This window comes from Lonchura striata, chromosome 2, assembly GCF_046129695.1.
Source record: "Lonchura striata isolate bLonStr1 chromosome 2, bLonStr1.mat, whole genome shotgun sequence".
Taxonomy (NCBI): domain Eukaryota; kingdom Metazoa; phylum Chordata; class Aves; order Passeriformes; family Estrildidae; genus Lonchura; species Lonchura striata.
In genome coordinates this window covers 29,044,991-29,064,252 of record NC_134604.1, presented here as the reverse complement: position 1 = coordinate 29,064,252, position 19,262 = coordinate 29,044,991, and the positions used below count along the sequence as shown (strand labels likewise).

Here is a 19,262-nt window from a genome sequence, read left to right as displayed (position 1 = left end):
GGATGGTTGTCAACACTTAATTTTTACTACAGATTACTGTAGCAAAATACCTTTGAGATTAATTTAATGCCTAGAATAAAAATGGATTGACCAAGTAATGCAAAATTACTGAGCACAGCTAACAGTGAAGAAGTATCTGGAATAAATAATCAACCAAAGTTCTTATAGACCAAGTCTGGAACTGGAGTGGTGGTTGAAAATTAATATTTGCATTTCTGAGGTTGTTTGGTCCGTGTAGACTGAGAGATGGTAAGCTCTAGGTTAGTGTACAATGGCAATTTTCCTGGTCTCATGAAAAAGTAGTAAAATTTGGACCATTCTTGCTGATCTAAACCTGGAGGTATAGCAAATTCTAAGGAACTCAGGGTAGTTTGTGAGTAATAATCACCAGGTGGTGATGCTTAGCTGCAGTTGCCACACACCTCGTGCTGTAAAGAGACTTACACCTTTTTTTGATGATCAGCCTACATGTGAGTCACAGTGACAAGCTGTTTTTCTATTGCATAACTTGTTGATGACTACTATTATGGTTTCTGAAGTATAGCTTTTCATTGCCAGACCATAGGTTTCTGTGGGACTATTTTTTAAGTGGTTAGGTCCTTCAGTTAGGATAATAATGCCTTTGTCTTGAGCAGTTTTCATTTGTGCGCACACTGTGCTTGTAACAGCCCAGGAGCACGGGAGCATGACTGAAAATTCTTTGTTATATGAATTGCCTTCATTGACTCAGCCATGCTAGTACTGTAGCTACCAGGTAATCTCCAGAATTCTTAATTTTTGAATCATGCAGGGCAGGAGATTGTCACTTCTACAGCTAGATGTGTGAAGGCATAGAACATTGCAGTGAGAGGTCTACTAGGGAGAATGGATAAAGGGTAATGCTGAGGAGCCATTGATGGAACAATGTGGCTGAGATTAAAACTTAGATTAATAGTGTCAAATGAATAATATTTTACCTGAAGCCTGTTTTTGACAGCATCACATGTCTCAGAGAAGACAGCAGAGCTTTCAGAGATGTGAAGTACATTTTGAAATACGTTCATCACTGAGGTCCTCCCTCACTGTTTTATGTAACCAGTGTGTAGACTAAGACAAATAACTTTTGTAGATAGAGACTTAGCAGAAAATAAGAACAAGTTCCAGGAGACAATATTTCTAATGTATGTCCACGACAAAAAAAGTAATTTTTGATGTTAGACATTATAATTGCCTGGATTGAGGCCTGAAAAACAGCTCAGGGAAGCTGCTGGCTTTTTAGAGGCTGCACATCTGTCTTCAAAATTCCTGGTGATCTCAAAACAGCATTTGACCTGCTTTGGTTTACTATGAATTGTCCTGATACATGTGTGAGGAACTTGACTCTCAAAGAACAGCTTTAGACTGTTCAAATTCACAAAATTAATGATGTTATACAGCCTATTTCACTCCTATCAAATGGTGAAAAACTGTAGAGAATTGGATGGAATGATGGGGGCTGTTTGTAATACATGAGTCTTTACATTAGGGAGAAAGGCTGGAAAATTTTCAAATAAGGATTCAGTTTCTATTATTTTTGCAGAAAATATATTACCAGTTTTTCTTTCCAAATAGCAGCTTGATGAAGGCTGGTTTTTAAACATCTCTTTATGAGTGGTTTGGCAGTCGTTTAATATTTTAAAAAGGCGTTTTTTTGATTTTAGAAAAAAGTGCATATAAAAGTAAAAAAAATTTTCTGTAATGCTCTTAAGAGAGCTTTGCAAAACATTTGAAAGGTTTATATAATAGGAATGTTTGCTGAACACAGAGAGAGAAGCTTCTTAAGGTCAAGGAATACAACTGGGAGCAGAATTTGCATCTTACTAGGGTTTTTTTTTTGTTTGTCATTTGGTTCTCATAATTATATATAGTGTTACATTGTATTCTCAAGCTTAATTTACAAAATTGTATAATCTGTCTATATTCTTCTAAGAAGCTATTATTTCAAAAAGGAGAATTTGAGTTGGCCGATTTTAGTTGCACAATGACAACTCTGAGAAGTGAAGGTTTTCCACTTGGTTACCATACATGCTGTATAGCACTTCTCTGGCATATTAGCTTGCTGTTCAGGCTTTTAAAAGATGCTTTGGTGTTTAATTAACTGGTACTTTAAGAACAAACACATTGAAAATTCTTCTTGCTGCTACACTTTAGCTTTGTATTTATATTTTAGCTTTTTGTACTATGTAGAAGAAAAATATTGAAAAGAGAAAATATTTTTTTTTTTTTTAAGATTTTAAGTGCAACTTGTATAATTTTACAGCAAGGCTTTAATATATGTCTTTTCATTGTGGTTAATGTGGAGAAATTAAGAACAAATCCCGTCTTTTGGAAGTCATTGGCTTCCTTTCCAAGTTAAATTAGCTATAAATTAGTTGAGCACTTGGAATTTTGGCACTTAATTTCCATTATTGTACTCTTTAAAGATGTTCAGAGTATTTTTTTTCTTTCAGTTTCAATGTAATCATCACATAGTGCTATTAGGTCTATAGAAATTTTTGTTTCCATGGGAAGGTAAACTTTACCCAGTCAAAAAGGGAAATTTTGTAGTTCTTTTCACACCATTCAGGATTCATGTTTTCTTTAATTTCAGCCTAAGGTGTCACAGTATTATCTTCCTGCCAGCACTCATTTAGGATACTTGTTAAAATCGTGTATTTCATCCAGTAATGGTCCTAATCCTATGCAGGTGATCCTTCCTCTCTGCTCAGCACTGGTGAGGCCACACCTGGAGTCCTTTGTTCAGTTTTAGACTCCCTGGTATGAAAGAGGAGCATTGTTGGAGAGGGTCCAGTGGGAGACCATGAGGATGCTTAAGGGACTGGAGAGTTCTCATCTGAGCAAATGATGAGGCAGATGGGCTGGACAAGAGAGGGAATCTTGCAAAATACCTGGAGGGAAGATGCAAGGAAGACAGAGCCAGGCTCTTCTCAGTGATTCCCAGTGGCAGGCACAAAGGCAGGCACACACTGTAACATGGGGAGGAAGCTGCATCTGAACATCACAAAGCGTTGTTTATTGTGAGGGTGGCCAAGCACTGGCATTGGTTGCCTACCGAGATTGTGGAGTTTCCCTCCTTGGAAATGACAGCTCGTTTCAAATTGCCCTACTTGAGCGGGGAGATGGGACCAGATACCCTCCAGAGGTCCCTTCCAACCTCAGCTATTCTGAGGTAGGATGATGTTTGTTGACTAAGCCTGTCAGCTGAAAGGCAGCTTCTCCAGAATGTTACATGAGTGCACATGGTAAACTTAAGAGCTAAATAATAATGCTGTAAATTTCAGATAGATTGGAAAATTGGAATTTTCTGGAGCTTCTGTTCTATTACTTGTTGTTTGTTGTGATACGCAGTCGTGTAATTACACAGTGCTAACTGTAAACACCCCTTTGTTAAATTGAGCTCAAAGGAAGTGTGGTGTCCACAGAGGTAAGGTAGGGTTATGAAGTGACCGAAGCTGCTGGCTGTACCATTCTTGCTTGTGCAGTTTAAATAAGCTCTTATTTTTAATGAGATGAGATGGCAAGGTGCTATCTTTCTGATAAGCTGTTCTCAACATGGCAAAATTCTGGTTCTGTTCCTGTGTGTCATGCCTTTCTGGTAAAAGGAAAAAAGGTGGAGAAGACATTTAAACAAAAGTTATTGTGAAATGGACATCCAGGAAGTAGAGGCACCAGAGTTAAAGGTCATTGAATAATAGGATAGTTTGGGTTGGACTAGATTACCTTTAAAGGTCCCTTCCAGCTTGAAGTTCATTTGTGACATGTGACACCTGTAGAAAGAGTTAAGTTTAGATGCTTTGCACAAGTGAGGAAAAAGTCTGTCTGGGAAGTTGGGGATGTTCTGACTTGAGTTCTTTTGCCAGTGAACTTCCCTCAGCAAAACTTCCCATTTATCCTCTTTTAAAATTAGAGTTGTAATATATTGCCTGTTTGAAGGGAAGGTAGGAAGTTAATGTATTTAATATTAGTGGAGGCAATGTCAGAAGTACTTACAGATATGTGCCAAGAAGAAAAGTGATTAAAATGTATTTTCATCATGATCTCTGGATGATACTCAAGAGGCTGCTAATACTGTTGGGAAGTAACAGGTTGTTTTATAAGCAGCAAAACTTACCATGGATTTTTGACCTATATCCCCTTATACCACCCTCTGATCATCATGCACTTTTTGCTGTGAATATCCTCTGAACCTTCCTGTTTGAGTGCATGAATTGCAGTGTGTTCTCTGCCTTCTTTAGAGCTACTGGTGTGCTAAATGCTGCCAATGAATAAAGGGCGGGATTATAACTGCTTTTTTCTCAGGGTAGCAATTTGTGTAGGTCTGCCTTATCTATGCACGGATGTTTTTTCTTTTACTCAACACAAAAAGTAGAGTATCTGGTTCCTCCAGCTCTTTAAAAACAAGTGTGAAATTGGAAAATGAATTAAAAATGTATGTGTCAAATGATGGATGTACAGACAGCAAGATTGCATAAGCCTCATTCTTTTAAGAACTTGAGCTAAAAATAGTGTGTCCCTTTACCTGAATTCTAATTTGTGTGCTTATTGAGAAAAGAGCTGTGTAGAAGGAAGAGTTACTTAATCATCCAGAGATCTTTTCATGCTGCCTAAGTCCTCTTTTCATAGTTACTATTCATAAAACTTTCAGACCTAATCTCATTTATTGTTTCTAATTGCAGTATTTCTGATCTAGCCAAATAGGCTGCCTTCTGTGACTGGAGGACCTTCTTTTGAAAATCTAAACCCAATTTAGAACAATTTCATTATTGCTGACACTTTACAGTCTTTGTTTCCTTGGTCAAATTTATTTGGACTTCTAGCTGGTTGCAGCATCAGTTTACAATAATCCATGCCTGTTAAGGGTTTTGCACTGTATTTTGTAGCTCACTGCTCCTGACTTGCATTCCTTCTGTTATTTCCTGAAACTGAAGGACATAATTATCACCCAACTTTTTCCGTATTTAGGTAACACTCCCTGCAGTGTGAATGTTTGTATAGAATCCATACACACACATTTTATAGGTGTGTGTGTATAAAAATCTCTTTGTATCTATACATGTGTATACACAGACACACTGTTTATTAGTTGGTTTTGTTTGCACACTATTTGGATTCTCTGTGTTCTGGGTTTTCCAAAGTAATTTGACAAATTAAGAACAGGTAAGTTGGCTTTCAGTTAGTTTTGCTACACTGTTTTAAAGCTTATCTTAATTTTACTGAATTAGTGAAATCTGTAAATTAAGGATAAAATCTTTCTGATGGAGCTGTTGGCAAAGTAGTTTTCCATTTATATATTAGAATGAATATTGTTCACTTGGCACTTTGACCAGTACAGACATGTTAGGAGTGGCCCTGAACAAAGCTGTGCCCCAGCTTGTGGGAATGATTTTATAAAGAACTCATTTTGCATTTGTTAAATGAATCATTTATGTCTGTGAGAAGCTTTGCAGCTTGGTGTATGTATTCTACCAGAACAGAAGAATGGAAATAAAACTCCTAGTGTGCAGCTTCATTTGCAATATTTCTGCTGCACATCCAGTATATGTTGATTTGATTAGTAACTTAAAATGTGCTACTCATGAAGAATGCAAGTTTTTGTTTGAGGATATTTTAAAAATGAATCAATTTAGTCAAGTTGTGGAAATTACAGAATTCTCCAGTGCTTGTGCAGTATTGGAAGCGTGTTAAAAATTCAGGAAGGTGTTCATTATTAAAGATATCTTTTTTCCAGACCATTGTGAGAAGAACCTGTCTTTCAACAATGAATTAGCACATTTGCAGTATTTAAAACTCATAAATGCAAATAAAAATCGAAGAAATACTGAAATATTTCACTACCTGATATTATCAGCCAGACAGAAATGAGTGAAACTCCAGGTAAATTTTTTATCTTCAGAACTGGGTAAATCAAAAGACTTCATGAAATCTAGTTGACCTTACTGCTATTTTTTTTTTTTTAAATTTTGTATTTTTATGCCATTTATTCCTGTGAAACAGAAATGCTGGTAGCAAAAATCATGAATTACAGCTAGATAGAAGAGATCTCTGTTTTAAATTACACACAATCTATTGTACAAGTGACAATAGGTGTGTTTTCAGCTATGGAGACTTTAATTGGAAAGCCAGAGCATCCTGTTATGTTCTTATTAGTCATCTTTGCATAATTTCTCCTGTAGTCCCCTCTGTGTTTGCTGGAGCAGCTCCATAGAATATATACCAATGTGTTCTTAACATGCAGTTTTCCACATGGCATTAGCTCTGAAGTATTGATAGTAATGATGTCACTGATACACAGTGTGAGCTACTGGGAGTTGATGTGTAACCTCTCACAGTGCCATTATTCCATTAAGACAGAGACCATCTGCATACAATACTGAACTACCTGAAACTCCCTACAGTTCACTCTTAATTAGTTTGCTCTGAGGTTTGGATTCCTGATTTGCATCGCTGGCATCTATTCTTATTTTCTGCTTTCTTACCAGAGGAATAGTGGCTAACAAGGCATCACTGTTGGAAAGGGATTCAAGGGGAAACCAAAGCACTGCAGAACCCTGTGTCTGCTGAATGAACTGCAGATGACCAGAAACCAGAACAGGGGATAGAATCACTGAGCATACAGATATGTAAGATGTCCTGTTCTATTCCAAAGCCATAGAAAATCCCAAGAAGAGTCAAGAAACATGTGAACAAGTGAGAGATGGTTGGATACATAGTTTTTAAAAAAAATATTTGGCAAGGTTCACTGCTAAATAGGTGTTGAACTAAGCAGCCATGGGATGGAGGATAGTTTGCCTGGAGAAACTGGTTAGAAGACAGGAAATGGAGAGTACAGATAAATAGTGCTGGAGGCCACAGAGGACATGTGCTGGGGATCCATGCTCTAAATTATACAAATGAATTATTTAGAGTTTAAAAATGGATGAATAGTGGTATGACAACTTTGCAACCAACATGAAGAATTGCAGAAAAACCTTATGGGACTGAGTGATAATATCTTTTTTTTATTTCACAGCAAAATGTAAAATGATGCATATTGGGGCTGGAGATGGAGAGATTCCAACTTCATGCTAAGTATGAAAAGCTGTGAGGTGACTTAGTACACTCGAGAATGAGAAATTGTGTTTTTTATAGTTCTTGGAAATGTCACTGTAGTGCTTAACAGCAGACAGTGAGCAGCTATTCAGTATTTCAGAGAAGGAGAATAGAACAGATGAGGTTCTTTACCTCAGTCTGTGAAGCTGTGGTGCTCCTGCATCTTGTAAGCTTCACGTAGTTCTAATCTTTCAGCTTCAAAAAGGAAAGGGTAAAACTGGCAGGGGTGCAGGGCTAAGCAGGTGGTGGCTAAGCTTAGACTAATGCCTAAAAGGACAAAACTGGAAGAAAGGAGCTATAGGAAATTCTCTCTCCTGGCTGATGTGCAGTTGTGGCTGTTTACAAAGATGATTCGAGAAGCTCTACTTTTCTAAACAACACAGCACCAATCAATCTTGTGAATACCATATTCTCTTGAAACCATAATGATGCCCAAGGTCAAAAACACCTGCATCATGTTAGATTAAAAATATTTGGCTTTCTTGAATATTTTTGACCAAGGTTCACTGCTGCAAGCTCTCCAAATTCAGGTTCTTTACATCTATCATTCCAGTTCTCACCAATCTGAAGGATTTTTTCCTATATAATTTCATTAGGGATCTAAGGCTTCAAGAATTTAATGCCAGCAAAAGGAGTTTCCTACTTTGCATCCATTTGATAAGTGCTATTGTTTTATTAATGGATTTGTTACTAGATTTGACAGTAAAAGAAAACCCAGTGTTTTGTGTGTGTTAGGAACATATTCCAAACAGACTTTTTCAGTGACAATTTTTAAAAATGCATAACAGAGGCATGAATTGATGCCTGAAATAATTTGAGATAGAGCTCCCATAAAAATAAAAATAAATGTATGAGTTTTCTAATTTTCATAAAAAATCTGAGTATACAAGGAAAAGGTAATTTTTAAATTAATGTCCAACAGTAGGAAAATGGTTATTAATTTTTAATCTGCCAATTGAGCAGTAATTTTGTCTAGCAAGTCCTTGGTTAATTTTAAAACAGAGGTTGAAGGTGGTTTATATAAATCTCTCAAAATTGTATCCTTAAGCAGAATACATTGCTTTGAAAGTAAAACCTATTTGCTGTCTGTTATGCACGTTCCTGATGGAATGGCAGGAACCAGTAAATACAGCAATTTGCCAGAAAATTGCATCTTTTGCTTATTTCTCAGGACTCCTACTTTCTGTTTGCCAGTTGCTGTCCTATTTTTAAGACTGGAAAGGGATTTTTGAACCAATCCTTAGCTTGAATTACTGTTTTTGACATGCTGATATAGTGGTAGAACTTCCTTACAACTCTCTTTTCAATAATTGTAGCCTTCTTCTTTGTTTGTCAAAATACATCATTGCCGCTCTGTTTTTATAAAAAATGTTTATAAAAATCTTGATTTTCCAGTAACTTTAGAGGATTAGATCCCATGAACATGTTCTAAAGTCAGAAAAACCAACTAGATAATGGTGTACCTACAAAAGCAGTTTCATTTTGCAGGTCTTGCTTTTTGCTTTTCTGTCTCTCTTGCAGCAGAGTCCAAATTAGTCTTTTTTTGTAGAATTGCCAAGTTGCATTTGCAGCAGTATCTTGCTGGTTGTTACTTCCATTGTATCACATAATAAACATTTTCAAGATTAGTATGCAACAGACCAATACCCTATGAATGATTTTGTTTTCAAAAGCAAGATCTGTCATTAATGGTGTCAGTAAAAAATCCATTGCCAAAACTGCTTGTTCTCTGGTGGACAGATTGCAAGATCTATATATGACATGGCCAAGTTCCAATCCTTTCCTCTGACAACTGCTATCAGGTATGGAAATTTCAGCTATGGAAATGTGTGTCTTGCATTTTTCACACTTATTCATCCATGCTTGTAATTTTCATTCTACTGAGCCTAAGGTACCTCTCTTGAGTTCTTTAAGGCCTGGGTACATTTGTTTTGCTAATAGTTTTACCTTCTTGCTATAATCTGTAGTGCTGATGTTCCAGTCAGTTCTGAGACTTTCCTCTCCTCCTAAAGACAGAGCTTTGTTTTAGGAAAAGCCTATCTATCCCTGTAGCTGTTCTTCAGCATTTCCAGTTTGTATTATGCAAACACTTCCTAGTGTAACTGCAGAAATAACTTTGTTTTTCCTATCAGGACTTCATGTTACTTGTACTTTCTGAGCCAAAATGCCATCCTCAGTTACATTTTTTAGCTGTCAGAGGCATCTGTCTTCTTGTGTCTCTCCAAAGCTTTTGTGTGCACAACTGCTTCCAATAATACAGATGTTCTGTCTGTAGCATAACATGCTACCTGTTCTGGCAGTAACAGAAACCTCCATGTTGTTACAAGATCTCTTGGCAGATCATCCTTACAAAACTTAATACTGTATGCAAGAGCTCTGGGGCTTCTCACTTGCGTGTAATGTGCAGCTGTCTGCTAACGTGATACCATGAAGTCTGCTTGCTTTGTGGTGGAGGAAAGCAGCGAGTTGAGTGCCAGAGTAATGGTCAGCATTCATCTGGAAAAAATCAGGTGGCTACTTAGTGTAATAAATGATTCTCAAGGACTTAAAACACCATATTCTTAGTGTTTGGGGTAGGCAGAGGGGCAGGGCAGACGTGTTTGTGGTTACCAAAGTAGCTTAGTCTCCTCAAAATATGATTTCTTATCTCACTCTTAGTTGATGCAGTCAACTGTGTCTTAGTCTCTTGTGTTCAAGAGACTTTCACGTCTTACTAGTGTATTCTTAAGTTGCTTCTGCATAAATTCATGTATACATTGAAATGTACTCCTTTGCAGTTTCTATCTTAATAAAATTTTCTTAGGATAAATTATATATATAGAAACATCTTGTGTTGTATGTATTCTGTTTTAGCCCTTTGTAATTTGCATACTTTTTTGGGTTTCTTCAGAATGAAATATTCTGTAATAAATTATGTACCTTCCCCCCAGAAGCACAGTGAATTAGGACAGTGAAATATTCCACAATTAACATTCTGCTGTGGGGAAACAAGTTGTTCTCCTGGACTTAGCTAGTTTTGATCTGTTCTGGTATTTGCTATACCATCAGATTTTTAAAAAGCTAGAATGTCAATGGCTATTTGATTCTCCTTCATGAAATATTTATTTGGGGCATCCAAAGCCCAGTTTCCCTTATGTGCAAGCCACTTGGTTGGATCTCCCATGTCATGGTCACATGTTGTTTAGTCATCTGTCTGTTTTCAAACACATAGGGTGCACTGGTCAGTCTTTAGTTTCATCCTCTAGTTCTTTCTAAACCTTTAGGTCTGTTTTCCCACGTAGAGTTTTTAGGACTAGCAGGCTGCAGGTTAGAGCAGGAACCTTCACGGAAGCCTTGACTGTTTCCAGTTCTTAAATTTCCCCGAACTAGGTAAAGCCTAAAGTAGCCCAGAGTGATCCCATAAGTGATCATGCTTTGAACAGGAGAGGCATCCTGAGATTCCTTCCCATCTGAATGATGATGTGAGTCTAGCTTTTATGATACTAAGTTAATGAGCAATTTTATATGGGAATTTGTAGGTTTGTTCTAGATAACATAAGTGAGAGCTCTCAGAGGAACTTCTGTGCTTACTGCCTGTGACCAGGCTTTTATTGGATTTGTCATGCTGCAGTTTTCTTACCTGTCAAGAGAGGGTCCCTTTACCTGACTCATTTTGATGTTTCAATAGCCATGAATTGGCCAGTTTGATAAGTGCTATGTAAACACTAAGGAGTTTGTGAATGCTAGGGAAATGGCTTTTCTCTCCTCTTTTAGTATATTTGCATCCACTTTTTCTTACACTGCTAGTTCATTACACTAAAAAAAGTTTTAGAGTATTGTGGCCTAATCAGGTGTCAAAATTAGTGCAAATACTAAAAGCAACATGTGAGCTGACAAGCAGTAAGAGTGGGACTTTGGCATCTTGAGAGGGGCAGTGTGCTTAGGTTGATGCCAGTTTAACACAGAAGTGCTCCCCAGTTTCCTGGGCCTGTGTGTAGGGTTCAAATTTATTTTCTAGGCATGAGTTAACTGAGCCATGGGAAATTTGGAGGGAGTTTACATTTAAAGGAATTACAGCTTTGTAGTTTGGATAGGGATCTCTTGATGGTTGTAGGGAGAACAGGGACTTTGTTTTCTATTCTCAGCTGACAGTTTAGATGCAGTTTGAAAAATCTGGGATTCTTGGATGCTGACTTCCACTAAATCTTGAATTTGGTGGGAGGAGGGATCTGACACGTAGTAAGAGGAGAGATGTGAAGTAGTGCTGGTAAGGCAGCTGGCTGCACCTCATTTTTTAGCCAGCATCTGCTTGTTCCCTCACATTTTCTGTGAGTATGGTGGCTCTGATTAAAGTAAGAAAATTACGGTCATGTAAATCATAGTGAAAACAGATTGCCTTGCCTCAGTTTCTTAAAGGGTTAGTATTGTTCTGTTAGTTACATTCACATAGTTTCTCCTCTTAGAAAGCATTTATCAAACTTGTGAAAATCATTATTTTAAGTCCTATACATTTTCTTGGGGACTTTGTTTATATTAACACTATTATAATACCATTTTTAAAATGAAAAATAAAATAAAAAATGTATAATGTTGTGGATACAGACACATTGCTGTTGTTATAAAGGTTTCTTCTTAGTGTTCTTGTGTCTGGGGCAGTCAATGTCTTTTGATGTCTAATTTCCTATTACTTTTATCTGTTTAGGTACTAATAATACTTATTTCTTTAAAACTGCATTCACTTTGCAATTTGGTGGCTGCTGAATTTCCAACAAGTAAGGAGTTTGAAGAGTTTTAGCGAATTCATAAAAGCATTGCTTAGTGGCTGATGTGCACAACTAGTCAGCAAGACCTTTTGGGTTTTTAGATGTAATTTTCTTACTAGGTGGTGGAAATATCTATTAAAAAGCTAAATGTTTTGTGTAGTAAATATTATTAACATTATACTGCTTTGTTCATTATGCTTTCTTAAAAGCAAAGCTTTTGGCATTTCTTTTGGTAGAGGCTATATGACGGTACATCTTCATCAAGTAGGTGTTGCTAATGAGAAATCTGTTAAGCCTTTTGCAAAATTGTTGATTCCTACTTGGATGTACCGGTGTAAATAAATCCTTTTAATGCTTCAGGTATCAGTAGGTATATTTTTATTTTAGTTAGCACCTTAAGACAGTAGCCAGTGTTTTATAGCAATTTCTTACACTTAAATGCATTCCTTATGGTTACATTCTTAAATGTCTGTGCATATTTTAAAGGAAAAGAAAGAACAAGAAAACAAGCTAATGCAGAGCATTAGATTCCATAGCTCAAGTCAAATAGACTTTAATTTTTTTCCTAATTTATTCATGCTGTAAAATCTGATTTCTGCAGGAGATAGAAGCAGTGACAAAGTAATTAGTCAGTATGCTGCGCTGCCTATGAAAGATGAAGTCTCAAATAAGGAGTAAAATATTGTTCATAGAGAGTACTTTTATAATGTAATCAAATCCTATTTTTTTCTGTTTCTTAGATGATGAAGCATGCCTGGGACAATTATAGGCAATATGGATGGGGCCATAATGAGCTCAAACCAATTGCCCGGAAAGGACATTCCACCAACATATTTGGTAGGCTATATTTTCTGGTTTGTTTGTAATTTTGGTTTTTAATATTTCTGTCTGTGTATCTTTAAAAGTCTACCCAAACTTTCTAGCAAACTCTGTTTTAATAAATAATCTTTCTAAGTGTGACAGAAATGTATTATTTCAGTGGTGTTTCACTGAATTACTTTACTGACCTATCTTTTTGGGAGTAGTATGTTCTTATTGTTGCAGAGGCTGAGCTGTGTCTATGTGCACTGATGCTCTGTGTGTGTGCATATATAAATGAAAGTCCTGATGCAATGGTGGTTATTTTTTTGTTATATTTTGAGAGGCAATGAATATAAATGTGTTTTGTTTTAACCCTCTTCATATTGTCTAGATCTTTGTGTTTAGTTCCATGAGAATCATGGAACAGTTTGAATTGGAGGGAACCTTTTAAAGATGATCTAGTCCAACCCCCCTGCCATGGGCTGGGACCTTCCATGAGACCAGGTTGCTCAGAGCCCCATCCAGCCTGGTGTTGAACATTGCCAGGGATGGGACACCCCACAGCTTCTCTGGGCAGCCTGTGCCAGTCCTCACCAGAGGTGCTTAGCACAGTGCAAGGAGAGAGTGTGAGCTGAAGGGAACACTGGAGCAAAAGGCTGCTTCCTTGACAGAAGAGCATTTCTTAGGTACCAGAACAGCATTGTGTAGTATCTTACTTTGTTGTCTTGCACATAGGCACTGCCTTAATTTTCTCTAAGAAAATCTCTTCTGAACCTTCCTGTGATTTAGTTTTATGTTATGATTAATTGATGGCTTTCCTTTATAGTTTTACAGATGATGATGTTGGATTTGACAGGGAAAAATCTTTAATGTTCACCTCTATGATCATGTAGTCTTTGTTACTTGCAATTCTGTTGCTTAATTTGCCATATGTAATTTTAGATTAGCCTTGCTTTGTAACCCAGACTCTATGAAGTAAGTTTTTTTCCTTCATGTGGCAAAAAGACATTTTTATGATGTTTGTTTTTAATGTGACTGACATGATATTTTGAAGCAGTTATGTATTATAATTTCACTGTAGTCTTTTTTTTCCATTCCTCCTATGCTTACTTCTAACATGTCTGCTAATGAGTCTGGAGGATTTCTGTTTTTTTTTTTCTTGGAACGATTATTCTTTGGAGTGCTTATTTTTGAATTTTTGGCATTGCTTTCTGAAAGAAATTGGAGGCCTTGTCCATGATAAAGTTTCTGCTCCTCTTGTTCCAGCTAACTCTAGCAGCCAATGTCGTACATGTTTGTTCTTTTAAAATCCAGATGCTATTTTGTGCCAATTTTGGCTATTTTAGCCAAATCATGTCATGATTGCTCTATTCAAGGCTATTTCATATGAAAAACTTTCTGAAACACATAATCTTCAGCATATATCAAGTCTAAAATAGAATCAGCTATTGTTCATTTGGTGGATGGTTGACGGGGTTGGGGTGTGTGTGGAAATTGGTCTTTGTCAAGGACTGTCTAGGCTGTATTGTTATTCCAAGCTCTTTACCAATCTCTATTACCCCTATTGACATGATTCCCAGCAGTATTTGCCTTTTTAGAAGGGTTGCTTAATTTTTTTTGAAATTTTCTTGCTAGTTTTAATAAAAAGATGCTCAGCAAAATCTGTTTTTATTATTCATCTCAAAGATGATTTGATCTAAACTATTTTCAGCCATTACTGCAATCTACTGTGCTTCCATTTCAATTCCTAGCACGTCTGTGAAATCCTGCAAGGAGATGGTATCGTTGGTTGAGCAGCAGCCCTTTGCACGAATCTTTGGGGAATCAGGTTTGCTGGTAACTCCCAAGTGAGGTTAAACACAATTCAGTTTCAAAGACAAATAAGTAATTAGTCTTCCTCATTGGACTCTGCTTTTGTTTATATCTATGCCAAGGAGAACACAGTGTTTCTAACATTGCAAGATCTAGCAGGTTTCAGTCTGGGGTCAGAGAAGGGGAGATGAGGTGATCTGCTCTGCTCTTATAAATGTTAGTTTTAAGTAATTAAAAATATAAGGAAGGATAAACTTTATAAACTTGAAAGCAAGATGCTCTATGCCTCACTGAAGCATGCCAGCAAGGATGTGTATGGGCTTCCACAATTACTAGTTTGACTTTTATGACAAAACATGGTAGTTTGCTTTAGTTGGCCTGCAGCAAGAAACTCTTGCCAGTTGTTTTGAGATGTCTGACTGTAAATTGTAAAAGAGAGTCTGCTAAAAATACTGTCTTTCAAACTGTGTAATCAGGCAAAATCTTGAATAGCATCTCTTCCACAGCGGGGTCGTGGCATTAGTAGTATGGTAGCGCTTTGGTAAAGTATGACTGGGAGTGGGTCAGCTTTTAAAGATACTTACATTTAGATTATGTATGAAACAAACCTTAATAGGTTCTCTGTTGGTGAAATGGGGTGATAACTGCTTTTGAAAAGGCTGGCATTTATTCCTACCCTGTAAAATGAAATATAAAAGTCAAGGAGAAAATGCAGCAGAGAGGTGTAAATTTTCATTCCAGTTTAATTTTTATTTGCAGCTCTGCTGAAGGTTGTAGCAGTTAAGCCAAAAAAGAAAAGTTGACCTTTTTTGTTGGTGAAAAAATTTGATGGCAGCTGCAGGGTCTTGCTGCAGAAGGAGTTTGAGATCTCGATCAAGTTCTCTTTAGAACACAAAGGGTAAAGAGAAAAGGCTGATGGAAAATTATGCATGTAAGATAATGAGCAAGCACAGCAAACACTGAGCTTGCTTCAGGAGGGTTTCTGAGTTTAGCATGAACCAGAGTAGTTGATGGTATTGTTGAAAACTCTGTAATGAAATCTGATTGGATTTGCTTTGGAAGATGAGAGTAGCCACCTGGAACATGCTGTTTGAAGATAATTTGTCTCTGTGCATGTTTGATGACCTGTAGGTGAACATCTCCTGAAAACACAATTAAATTAGTTCAGATATGCTTCAGAGTTTTAATCTGTATGTGTTTGTGGTGTATCTTTGCATCCAATATCATATGAACTAATTACTGTAGAATAAACTGTAAGGATACTTTATTGAGTTAAATTGAGTAGTTAGTACTACTAAAATATTTTGAGTAAAATGGAGTAGTTAGTTTCTATCAGTCTTCAATCTCTTTTTCTAAAATATGTTTAGTTGAGAACCTGAGCTACTATAAGGAACAATATAAAGAAAATAGACATTGCTGGAGCAATTTGGAGCACTGTCCTCAGCAAAACTAGAAATCGTGGGCTGTCATTGAACCTGATGCTTTCTGAAATGAGAGTTCTGACATTTGTGTTTTGTTTTGTTGTTTTGGGCTTGTTTTTTGGTTTGTTTTGCTAATTTTAATTATCTATAAATAAAGTGAAGATGTGCAATTTGTCACGTAATAAGTACATGGCAAAGTATTGATACAACTCTTGCAAAATTGAAAACTTCCCATATTGCTATCAGTGCACTTCTAGACCTTGCATTTGGATGTATTCTGTCTAGAGATGAGCTGCTTTATATGAAGATGATCCAGGAATACACATAATCCATAGACACTTACATGTCTAGATATGTCTTGAAGGATGTGGAAAGATTTCAATAATGATAAAAAGTTTTAAAAGTTTAAAAGTTGTAGATGCTTGCATATACATGTGCCTATTCTCATGCACAAAGATTTAATAAAGTCATTATTTTGTATTTTGTCACACTAGAGCTGTCTCATGCATTGATAGTGCTTTCATGCCTCTCCTGTTCTCTCACATGCCACGCAAACAGTCAATTTAACCTCAGCTGCCTGCCAGCTCTCTCTTGGGATCCTTCTAGGGGGGAAGAGAGAATTGTCAGTGAAGTCACATTGTGGTTGCATTTGTGGCACCTGGTGGAGCTGCAAGGCTTCAGTGCAGTGCCTTATCTCTTCCTTAAAACTTGTCCAAATAAATCTGTCCTCTCTTTTATGAGGAATTTTTGTCTGGCATTTTAAGTGTCATTGGTGACCACTATATGTCCAAGGGAATAACTCGAGGATTCAGGTGGGGCAGCTCATGTGCTGAGTATTCCCTGATATACCAGTGGACTCCTTGGTTTGTACCACATCATTGAGCATGTCCAGCCTTAGCCTTTTGCTGCCAGTGCCACTGATGAACCCCCGTGACAAGGGACAAAGTTGCTGAGGTGACTGCCCGGTGCTGCAGCAGTGTAGGAAGCTCCTGCGGCTGCTCCTCGTGTTGCTAAGCAATGGAGATCTGACAGTGCATTTCTCCCTGTGCCAGGGAGCAGGAGCAGCAAAACTCCCAAAGAAAATGCATCTGTCACACTGCAAAGATGGGAGGCTGTTGCAAAAAGGAGCTGAGTCAGGCACAGGAGCCTGCTTTTCCAATACCTTTGACAAGTACAGTATAGCTTGGGAGAGCAATGTGATTTCTTTCTCCACTTCGTGGTTCCTGAAGTGAGAGGGATGGAATATTTCTTCTAAGCACTGCAAGAAAACATAACAGATTTTTTATTATTACGTACCCTTGGAAATTCTTTAGTTTATGAGACATTTTTGTTATCTGTCCTTGTAGCAGTTACTGGGCTGCCTTGAGCTGCTCTGACACTACCATATGCTGTCACCTGATTAGTTGTAATTTACTTTCAGAGTTCACATTAATTGAGTGTCAAGGGTGTCTGATTTAGTAAGCCTTTTGTATTTTTTGGTTTGTTCATTTGTTTGGTTTTTAGCTGGCAAAATACCTGTTTGTTGGAGACAAACACTTGTACTGGAAAGAAAATAGATTATATGCTTTAAAGACAATGGAATGACCTCTTAAAAATATGGTGGAAAACTTCTGGTGTCTTCTCACTGTAAAATTCTAATAAAATAACAGATGTAAAACACAGCTCCTGCTCAACATCCTTCTTCTGTGCATGTGGTCAGCCTCTGAATCCATGTAGAGGATAAATGAGCACAAAAAGGGAATGTGAGGTATATGTAAAGAAAGATGTTCTTGACTATATGTTATCTTGATAAACAAAAGCCTCCTTAGTGAGCAGTAATTCTTATCTTTTAACTGTACATGCACAAGTAATTTACTTATTATTGCCTTTTTCTGTGGCAAATGGAAGGGGAAAGAAAATCCATTCATGCTAACTAGGGAAGAGAGGTAATTTCACAATGCAAATTTCAACCTAATCTCTGTATTTCAGGTTCAAGTCAATTTTAAAATAAATGGAAATGGCCTTAAGACAGGCCTGTGCATCTATGTCCTCTGCAAAGTCCATAATGAGTGATTACAGCAAGATAATGTTGAATTTTATATGTACATTGAATGTGTATTTTTTTGACCAGTAAGACAAATTTTGGAAAGAGAAAATTTTGAGAAAGAGCATAACTCTTGAACTGCTGGCTTTATTTGAAACTAGAACAGTGTTCTAATATCACAAGAAATGTTCCTTCAGGTCAGATGACAGATCAAACATGATCATTACTCAGTCTTCAAAAATTGCTCACAGCATGTACCTAGGGAAGACATGTGAAAGCAGGAAAAACTCATAGTGAGCTTGTCTCAGAGTATCCACAACCTTACAGAAGGTTGTGTAGTGCTAGTGCTTCTGTGGTCAGAGGCAGCAAGTTTTATTTAATTGCTTCTAGTTTATTTTTCCTTGATTTTGTCCAAACTGCTTTGGAGTCTGGGCAACATTAAGAGCAACAGAACCCATTACAAGTGGTTTCATAGTTTGATCTGATATTGTGTAGAAAACCTTTTTGTTTTGAAGTCTGCTCGCTGTCCTGGATTACTACTTTTGGTGTTGGAAAAAAAAAAATCCATTTTTCATTTCTTGCTTGCCATTCATGAGTTTGTAGAACTGCATATGCCCTCAGTAGTACCCCTGTTCTGCATAGAGGGTCTTAGCCTGTAAATTCATTTCTTTTACTTACATTTTTTCCCTACCTGGTGTGTTATCTTCTTTCTTTTTATATTTTCAAGGTGGTGGTTTTGGAATCTTTTTTGGTCTTTGAGAGAAAGACTAAAACTTTGTTCCATTTTCTGTTTTGTTTGCTGTTCCTTTCCTAATAATTGTATTCTGTGTCTTTTAGGCTCCTTGTTGAGTCTACAGCCACAGTACAGGGTAGCTTTTCTGCAGTAGCATTCCTTTTGGGAAATCCCCATCCACTGTATCCAGTGATACATTTTATAAATCTAATGTTATAAATACTTTTACTTATTTAATATTTAAGCTTTTGCCCGATCAATCATCTCAGTAGGATCCCACTGGTGATTTTACCTCACACTGGTGGTTGTTTACCTATATCCCATTACCTACCTTTTAAACCATTATTCATCTGCATGAGATCAATTTTCTTTTACCCTGTGGCAGGTCAGTTTTCTTAGGAGTTTTTGTTAAGGGGTGGTCTCAAATCCCTTCTGTGTATGCAAGTTCACTTCTTAAAATGATTTTAACATTGATGCTAAGACAAGACTTCCCTCTACAAAATTTCTGACTTCTCCTTTGTTTATCTCATTTACAGCTGTCTTCTGATTGATGCTGCCAATTGGGCAAATAGTAATTTGTTAGCACTCTTTTGCTTCAATGCAGCGCATATCATGCTTAGAAT

General features: G+C 37.0%; 1 protein-coding gene across 2 annotated transcripts in view; it reads left to right on the top strand.

Annotated features, from left to right (window-relative positions):
* The window catches only part of MAN1A2 (mannosidase alpha class 1A member 2), a 129,860-nt gene that overhangs the window by 31,380 nt on the left and 79,218 nt on the right, over nucleotides 1–19,262 (top strand). For both annotated transcript variants that reach the window (XM_021549098.3, XM_021549099.3), the window contains exon 3: nucleotides 12,590–12,686. In XM_021549098.3, coding sequence (XP_021404773.1) covers nucleotides 12,590–12,686 — 97 coding nt within the window. The remainder of the gene's footprint in view (nucleotides 1–12,589; nucleotides 12,687–19,262) is intronic.